The sequence below is a fragment of the Acyrthosiphon pisum genome, chromosome X (assembly GCF_005508785.2).
Source record: "Acyrthosiphon pisum isolate AL4f chromosome X, pea_aphid_22Mar2018_4r6ur, whole genome shotgun sequence".
Lineage (NCBI taxonomy): Eukaryota > Metazoa > Arthropoda > Insecta > Hemiptera > Aphididae > Acyrthosiphon > Acyrthosiphon pisum.
In genome coordinates this window covers 36706441-36716264 of record NC_042493.1, presented here as the reverse complement: position 1 = coordinate 36716264, position 9824 = coordinate 36706441, and the positions used below count along the sequence as shown (strand labels likewise).

The following is a 9824-nucleotide window of genomic DNA, read 5'->3' as shown; positions in this document are numbered from 1 at the left end:
TTTATTTCCAACTACAAAAAAATATTTTTTAAGGCTACATTTGAGAGTACAAATTTTTAAAGAGCTAGCACCTATATTATTTCTGATTTATGATACATGAATTGTATAAAACATTCATTTTTAAAATTGTTAAGTTCACTTCTTCATTCTTTGATGTTATGAGGAATTTTAATACTTTTTTTGTGTGCATTTTTAAAGATTTTTAGGTCATCAAGTTCTGGGCCCTAGTAATATTCTATTAGTCCCGTACACAGAATAGTTTTTTTTTTGGAGGGAGAAGCAACATTTTTCTATAGTTTTTGTAGAACCTGTTACTTTATGACACCATTGTTCGTAAAAATTAAATTTGTGGGGGCAAGTGCTATCTAATGCCCCCTCCCCCTGGCTATGGCACTGCAATATATATTAAACTCTCTTAAATAAATACTAATAAATTGTAATTATTACAATAGTTTAAAATTGTCTTTTCAATTACACAGCGTCGTATTAAGATCATAATCCCTAGTTAGTAAAATTAGTTGATTTAGGACGTGCTTAACAAAAAATATTCATTAAAATAAGCAGACTTTTTAAAATTCAGGAAGGCAAAGTTATGATTAGGGGTATGAATTTAATAAATAAAAAAAAACCTTAAAATATAGAACAATTGCGCTTTGAATCACAAAAAATAAATTAAAGAAACCTTATAAATACATTAAACTCCCCAACAATTCAGTATAAAATGCACTGAAAGTACCTAAACTTAAGAATCATTATTTACAAAATATAAAAATCCATCAAATGGGAAATAATTTAAATTAAAGATAATATTAATTAAGTACATTCAAAATGTGTATTATATTAATGAGATGAAAATTAAAAAAATAATTCACAAATTGTGTATAAAAAGTTTAAATTGATGAAAATTATTTGAAATATCAAAAAAAAGTAATAAAAATGAAAATTGATCTAGAGTTCTAAAGAGCATCTAGTATAAATCCAAATTGTCAAAAAATATGCATTATAGTAAGCTTAAAATATTGCATTTTTCTACAAAATCACAGCCTAAGTTATAAAAGTCGTAATAAATTAATGAAAAATGTGTATTGGAAATATATGATTTCAATAATATAATTGTTCAGGCATATAATAATAGGAATCTAATTTTTATTTTATTATCATTATCTATCAATAATAATAGATTTATTTTCTGTATTAAAATTTAAAATAAATATGTCGTATTAAGTTAAACACTATTTAAATGTATTACTGGTTTTCTAATTTAATTAAATTAAATAACAAAAATTGGCAATTATGTATAGTTTAGGCAATGTATAATTTTTCTTACATTGTCTATTGAAATTGAGTAGTTACCAGAATGGATACATTGCTCAATAGTCCACTTTACCCATAACATATTATAATATACTTTAATTCCAATCACAATTAAATGTAAATAATAAATCAAGTATGTTGCCAAGGCATTAATATAGTTATAGGCAATATAATAGTTGTTTCTTAGTGACCGCCACTAAAATATGAATTAGTTTATTAACAATGTACACATATGTAATGTTATACATCATTGGTATTAAGATAAACATTTTCGAATTTTTTACCGCATAATATATTTGTCTTTGGTTCTAATAAAAATAATTATCAATGTGTTATTGGTAATATTTATTTATTTACAGATTATACATTTATTGCGAACAATTCATTGCATGAAGATAGTTGCATCCATGAGATTGAGGTACACTTATATCATACTTAGTTTATAATTTATATTAATTATTGATTACTTTTATTTTAGGCAAACTCAGGAGCGTAAGAGTATTTTAAGAAGAAGAAACTAGCGAAGTTTGGCCGTTGTTGAACTAAACAAAATATACAATGTTTGATCTTATCAAGCTGGCCTTTATGGCTTGTGATGAAGATGCAAAAGAATGGTATAACACTGTCCCTAGAAATGTTGTTAGAGTTGATGTGCAAAATTGTTGTATAGAACTAATTAATGTCACAATGGAAAACCGTATAAATCCATCAAATACTGAATTGTGTGCAGAAGCAGCATTCTATGGCCATCTTGACTGTTTATCATATGCTCATCGTTTAGGATATTTATGGAATGAAACGACATGTGCATCAGCAGCATGCAGCGGACAACTCGATTGTTTGGAATACTTGAGAGAAAATGGATGTGCATGGGATGTAGAAACATGTATATATGCTGCATGTAATGGTGATTTGCTTTGTTTAAAATATGCAGTTGAAAATGGATGTCCGGTTACCAAAGATGCAATGAACTGTTCTGCAAAAAATGGTTATTTAGACTGTTTAAAATACTTGCATGCCAAGGAAGTAATGTGGGACGAATTCACATGTTCATATGCTGCAGAAAACGGTCATATTGACTGTTTAAGATACCTCCATGAAAACGGGTGCCCATGGAACGAACATGTAAGCTACTGGGTTGCATTGAATGGTCATCTTGAATGCCTAATATATTCCCATGAACATGGATGTCCATGGAATGACCTAGTAACCTGCTTCGCTGCAATAAAGGGACATTTAAGCTGCATGATATATGCTCATGAACACGATTGTCCATGGCATGAAGATACCACTTTCTATGCAAGAATGGGCAGACACACAGATTGTTTAATTTATGCCCTTGATAACGGTTGTGAGTTGAATGATAAAAAATACACAAAATAACAATTGAACTATCAACTGAAGAATAATATTATATTAATTTCAAACAGATTATTTAATGTTTGCCGTGTATATAACTCAATGATTCCTAAAAAAAATACAAGCTTGTACTTTTTTATCTGTTAACCTTTTTTTTTTTAATTTTAAATATTTATACACAATCTGTACCAGCAGGAACAATAAGAGTGAGCTATATCAAAAAAAACATGAACAATTTGAATGAAGAAGCCAACCATTGATGACACTTTCGTCTTTCTTTTATTATTTTTTTTATTCCATTTTTTGTTAGTTTTTTTTGGATTAAGGATTATTATCTTGCAATTCTATCATGTTAAACTAACTTCTTATTTGTTCCAATTGGCTTGTATTTATTGAAGTTTCTATTCATAGTTTTCAACATTTTAATAAACTTTTATATTATTTTATATTATACGATCTGTAATAAATTAAGAAAAAAATGTCTAAAATATTTAAATTTTAACGTTATTGATTTTTTTTAATATGTGAGTAGTATGTGGGTATTAAATGTATTTCATGTATACTTCAACATCTTTAAATTATAAAATTAATAACAGAGGTACATAAATTCTTCCAAGTACCCTAAACCTCACACTTTTTGGTGGGACTTAAATCAACTTTGTTCATATTATTACTTGCAGCTCATTTCTGATCTGGGATACTTATGTATTTATGTATAATATTCGATATAAATAGTATACTATGTTAGTATATTGAATTATAAGCATTTGTTCCAAAAACATTATTTGATTTTAGTAATTAATTAATGATTACTAATCATAAATTATATAAAAAATGTATGACAAATTTAAGTGTATAATAATAGTAATAATAATTCACTTTATTTTTACGTAAAGTTTAGTTATTTGCTAGTATAATTTTTTACTCATGTAATTATTCAATAGCACTCTAATAATAAACTATAGGTCAACGACTGTTTTATAATGTAAATATTTTCAATTTTAATTTGAAATTCATAATTTTTTTTGTAACATTAAATAACGTATGAATAACGATTGTATTCATGAAATATTGTTTATTTCATCATAGATATTTAGATTATTATTAAGAGGACGCTACACCTACCCACATGTGTTGTCTTCGTCTTACAAATGTAAAACATAGCAAAACTGTTTTGACGCGGGGAAAGAACCTAGAAGGGTATAGTAATAAATAGGACTCAGATTTTTATGTAAATACATATTTTCTCTGCGACATGATAATCTAATTTCGGCAAGTGATAAATTTGTTTCACAATATTTTTGATAAAACGAACTATATTTGATTGTACATATTTTTACATATTTCACAATTATTCAATTTTTTCTCACATATTTATACAATTATACTGTTTTAATGTCTTTTCTTCGGATTTAGAATAATTGAAAGGTTATTGTAACTATATATTATATTGACGATCTTTTGAATTCAAAAATTTAAAAGTGCAGGTTATTATTAATTGTAGACAAGGTAATTCGATAACTAGGTATAGATAAATATGCATTTTTTATTACATTGTATTTTATTATTAATTATTATTAAGATTTTATGACAATATCGGCAATCTTTTGGATTCGAAAATTTAAAAATGAATGTTAATTAATGTTTGTAATCAATATAATTAGATAAATATACATTTTTTTATTACATTTTATTATATTATTAATTATTATTTTTTTTTTTCGATAATACATATTTTGAATTCTCTAACACATATTTATGTACATATTTTTATTATATAAATACATACTTTGGTTATATAAATACATATAAATCCGAGCCCTAGTAATAAACTAATAGCTAAGAAACAAAATATTCAACATATAAAAAAGAAAACTATGGCTGCGCAAAATCGTTTTTTTTTATATATTAAAACTTCAAAAAACGTTTTTAAAATTTTAAAAAATACAAACAATAATGGATTTTGAAACATTAAGAACTATTTTCGTATAAGTGATATCAAAAAAATAAAAAGATATTGCACAGCCAAAGTTCTCCTTTTTATGTAGTGAAAATGTTGTTTCTTAGTTATGACCATGACTTTTTTGGTTCTTTCCCATGAAAAACAATTTTGGTACGTTGTACATTTGTAAGACGAAGACAAGTGATAACACAATATGTGGCTGTAGCGTGCTCTTAACATATTTTTATACATGGTATTCTTTTGTAATTCATATAAGTCAATATATATTGGAAGCCGGTAGGCGATTTGTTCTAAAAAGACATCCTCTCAATTTTAATACCCTTATAAAATTGCTTGTTTAGTAATTTAAAACATCTATCTTATACAACTTGAAATATTAGGTAACGTAATTAAAAGTTTTCCGGTTCATACAGTGTTGTTAAAATTCCTTTTGTTTAGGAATCCGTTTAATTCCTTGTTCCATTAATATAAAAAAGAAATTTGTTCAGTTCCTCGTTCTTTTAATATTAAAAGGAACTCATTATTTTCCTCTTTCCTAATGGTTCATGAGTTGTCAATTTTTATCAAAATCACTAATCTAAACATCGAGTCATATATCAATAAAAAAATTGGTAGCCTCGTGTATTATTTTTTTATAGATTAAAATCATAATAAGTAAATAAAATTTTTTCCCCAAATGTTTTTAGACACATATCCGAGAAGAATAAAAAATTATAATATTTACGTTCCTATTCCTAAAAATAAGGAATTGATTCACGTTTATATTCCTTTAAAAAATAACAGAATTAATTCCTCCATGCATCCCTCTACAAAGGAATCAATTTCAGGGATCGTTCCTTAACAGCACTGGATTTATACTTAGTTACATTATATACAAAAGGTGGTCAAGTCAATTAACACTCTTTTGTGTTGTAGGAGTTAAGTGAACCTGTATTTTAAATAAACTTTAATAATATCAACTTAAGTGAGATCTTGTTTAAATTGTCAAGCTTTTTGACCGAGCATAACCATTTTAATAGGCTCTTCTAAAAACTTGAAACATTCCATTTATACTAAAACCATAATTTACTATATTATACAATGAAAATATTCAAATATTCAAAATAATATATAATTTAAGCCATATGCATGCGCAGGGGTATGCCGGGTGTGCCATTACATCCCCTGCAGTTATCATAATCATAGATTTTAGTTGAAAATGTTTTGTTTAAAATTTGAACTAATATAGTTCATAGTATCTGAGTTCATGAATAGAATTTAAATACTTTTAATATTAATTTATTTTATCTCATAAAAATATTGGGATTTGAGACGATATCAAATAGGCACCTATTAATTAGATTTAATAATTATATTATAACTGGTCGATATTTCATAATCACCACAGATATAGGAACTTGTAAATAATAAAATAGACTGTAAATTCATGATAATATAGTAATCAAAGTAGTTAAATTATGGGTTTTGTCACAGAACATAATAGACTCTGCACTGTTGCTTAATTTCATACTACCATTGGTTATAAATTTATAATCAATGATACTACTATTTAAAATAATAGAATTTTGATTATAAAGATTATAATTTTATACTATGATCATATTTTTGTAAGTTTTTATTCTGTTGGGAAACAAATAATCCCCTGCAGGACACAGCAGTGAACGAGGAAAAGAGGGTGATCTACCAACCATGCGTCCTCACACTCAAGAACCAATATAGCATTTATAGCAACTGGAACGTCGTGGGTTTATGGTTCTGTGCCCCAGGAACCGCATCTTGTTTACTAAGAAATTTTTTCAGGACCTATGGATTAACCATCTCCGATCTAGTGAAAATATGTTTATCTATTCTGAAAGATACACTCAATATTATAAACTATCACTTATATTTGTAAGACTACCAATCTCTAGCAAATATTATGCAAAAAAAACTAATATTTTCTTTTTTTATCAATTTAGATTAGCATCAAATAATAATATAATATAATAAAAATATAAGCTACCTCATCATTATCATAGAAGTATAGAACATATTGTTCTATGTCAATATATAATTATGATTCAATGATTTTATTGAAGTATTGTACTATTTGTACTAATGTGGTTAAAAGAATATGTATATTACATATACATTATTTCTATTCTGTGGTAGAACCATGGTGACGAAAGTGTGGCCTGCAGTAAAACCAACACGGCTTTAAAGTTGCGACTATGAACATATTTACTTTTAAGGACTGACTACTGCTTTACCAGTGTGATTCGCTTATTGTCGTCATTTCAATAGTAATCCAATAGGTTCGCTGATATCCATGCGCCCTACTGCCACCAATGTAGAAGCACAGACCAACAAGTAATGCTTCTAAATTTTCCAACTTGAAGTTGCTCTGCATGATATAATTAATTACATTAAGTACAGTATAGGTATTACAGTTATAAAATATAATATTTTTTCACATATTCAAATAACATAGGAGTAATTATTATAATTAATAATAATTTAAATTTGAGAATAGGATAATGGAAGCATTTTAATAATTATTGTTATACATTCATAAATCATAATATTGAATATATTATTATAATAGTCTGATGCAGTTATTTTGTTAATGTTAAGTAATAATGATTAATAATATTTATTACAAATTTTCATTATAGGTAGGCTAATTAGAAATTATAGTATAACATATTGCAATTATATATTTTACCTAATGCATACTCGTTAAAACTAGGTTAAATCAATTCTTTCTTAAAAATAAAACAGAAGTCTATTTATTTAATATGTAGCAAAATATGTTGTACCGAATAATTAGTTGTATATGTAATTATTAATATTAAAAAAAGTTTATCCAGACCAGGATAAAATTAACTATTTTATTGATGTTTTAGGTATTATAAAATAAAGGTAGGTATTAATAAATCAGAAAATAAAACAAGTAGGTACCTATATAATAGAATAAATATGTATAAAACACAAACTTGTATTTATTATTTTTTTTTTATTCAAAATTATATGTAGCAGAAAATTGCAAAATAAAATCAGAAAATACTGTTTTCATTAGTTATTATTGTTTTATTTGAAAAAGTTGTTGACCACACTTACTTATACTTTTATTTTTTTTTTTTGCATCTGCACTACGTAACTACTCGGGGGGGGGGGGGGGGAACTTTGTCTTTTGGTAATCCTACCCCCAAGAGGCCGAAAGCCGTTTATTTAAACACAGCTACAGCAATGGACAGTGGCAGGCAAATCTCCCACTGGTCCTCACGAAAACTTATAATACAACAATAGAGAGGCTCTATCCCCTCAAATTGCTCTTCGGGCCACAACGAAATAACTTAAGTAGTAATTAATTATTCCCCGGGTCCCCCTAACGTTGCCATTCCTCTTCCTCTCTGGTTTTTAGAACATGGCCCACGAAACCGCACACTGCATCCCATTTTTCCTGGCTTTCCAGCATTGTCTTCACCACTGTTTCAGGAGAGAATTGCTTGTCTGTTTTCACCTCAAGTTCTCTGGGTAGCCTCCACCAGCGGTCTCATTCAAAAAAGGCATGCTCGGCGTCGTCCATAGGCGCCAGACAGTTGTGACATTCGGAGACGATCGCGCTTCTTGAACCTCCACAAATACTCATCAAAACACCCATGTCCCGTCAGGAATTGGGTGATGTGGTAATTCACTGTTCCAAACGATCTCGACACCCATGGTCTCAATTCGGGAATTAATCTCCTTGTCCATGCTCTCGTGCCAGTGTTTTGCACCAATTCGCTCTGCCACTTGCTCATTGAATCTTCTCTCAGCTCTTGCTTGGTCGGTGGAAGTATACCAGTCTTTTTCGCCATGTGTATTGCATTTTTCTCGGAGACCATGAGATACAGGAGTACTAACTTATACTGCAGCATTGCTAGAGTATATCTTAATTTGTGTGAAAATAAAACGATACATAAAAATTAGTATAACATATTATAACATTATGAATGTAGTGAAATAAAAATATAATAAGTACATAATATAAATTAATAAAAACATAATAGTATATTTCATCTTAAAGAAAAAAAAAATTATGAAGTATGTACAAGGTTAAATAATGCCTAACTTAAAGTAAACTTTGAAACCTTCTTTTGATCATATTTGATTTTTTGGTTTCAGAATTACATTTTTTAGAAAATGTCCTCATTCTCGGCATTAGGTTTAATTATATTTGGGGTAGGTGTTATTTATTTTCAATCTTAGTTCTTAGCAATTAGGACTTTGTTCAGCACATGTACAATGTACACACTTTTTAGAACCTTCCACAATATATTGACACATGAAGTGTCTCCGTGTACCAGCCAAGTCAATGAAGGTTTTTTGACTCTGAATATCATCATCTACTTTAAGTCCCTTGCAAATATTTGAACTGTCAAATGTTTTTAATAGCTCTTCTAGTTCTTTAATACTACATATTTTTTCCAGACCAAATTTAAGTGCGTTAATTTCTTTATCCATAATATAACATTTAGTATTTAAATTAATACCTACACAAACTCTTTTAAATATAAATGGAGTAGGTATTTCAGTTCGCTGTCTTTCTATTTTAATAGAGTAATAAGAAAACATTATGAGTTTTTCTTCAATAACATGTCGACTCCAGCCTTTAGGAATAACCACACTGTTAACATTTTTTTGAATCATAGAAAATGATAATAGTTGGATATTATTTTGAACAGTAACTATGTTTTCTTGATTAATAAGATTATTTTTTTTTTCATTATTATCAGGATTTATGTTTAATAAATGTGGTCTTCTATGTTTTAATGGCCTTGATAGATATTTTGGATAGTTTTGGAAAATAGATGGCACTGCTTTTTCTTTAAGTCGAGGAATTTTATACGGTGCCTGTTGGGGACAAACCAATAATAAATAAATTAAAATAAATTATAAGTAATATTACACACAAAAAGTTGATTTTAAAATAATTCTTTGCATCACTAGTAAAGAATCTAGTTTGACAAGTCATGCACATTATGGGAACCATCTAATAATGAAATACCGGGTGATTCTTTTATCATAGAACACTCATTATTTCAGAAAGTGTACATTTTTTTGAAAATATTTTTTTACATAGTTTCAAGTCGCTTATAAAACAATGTTTTTCTTAAAAAATTATATTTTTAAATATTTTTTATCCTTATAATTTTTTAAGTTTTTT

General features: G+C 27.5%; 1 protein-coding gene across 1 annotated transcript in view; it reads left to right on the top strand.

The window, feature by feature from the left end:
- Nucleotides 1-2811, top strand: part of LOC100161871 (ankyrin repeat and SOCS box protein 2) — a 6004-nt gene extending 3193 nt beyond the window's left edge. The window contains exons 2-3 of the mRNA XM_003241415.3: nucleotides 1674-1732; nucleotides 1793-2811. Of these exons, the coding sequence (XP_003241463.1) occupies nucleotides 1873-2697 (825 nt within the window). The 5' untranslated portion in view covers nucleotides 1674-1732; nucleotides 1793-1872 and the 3' untranslated portion in view covers nucleotides 2698-2811. The remainder of the gene's footprint in view (nucleotides 1-1673; nucleotides 1733-1792) is intronic.
- Nucleotides 2812-9824: the final 7013 nt, after the last annotated feature.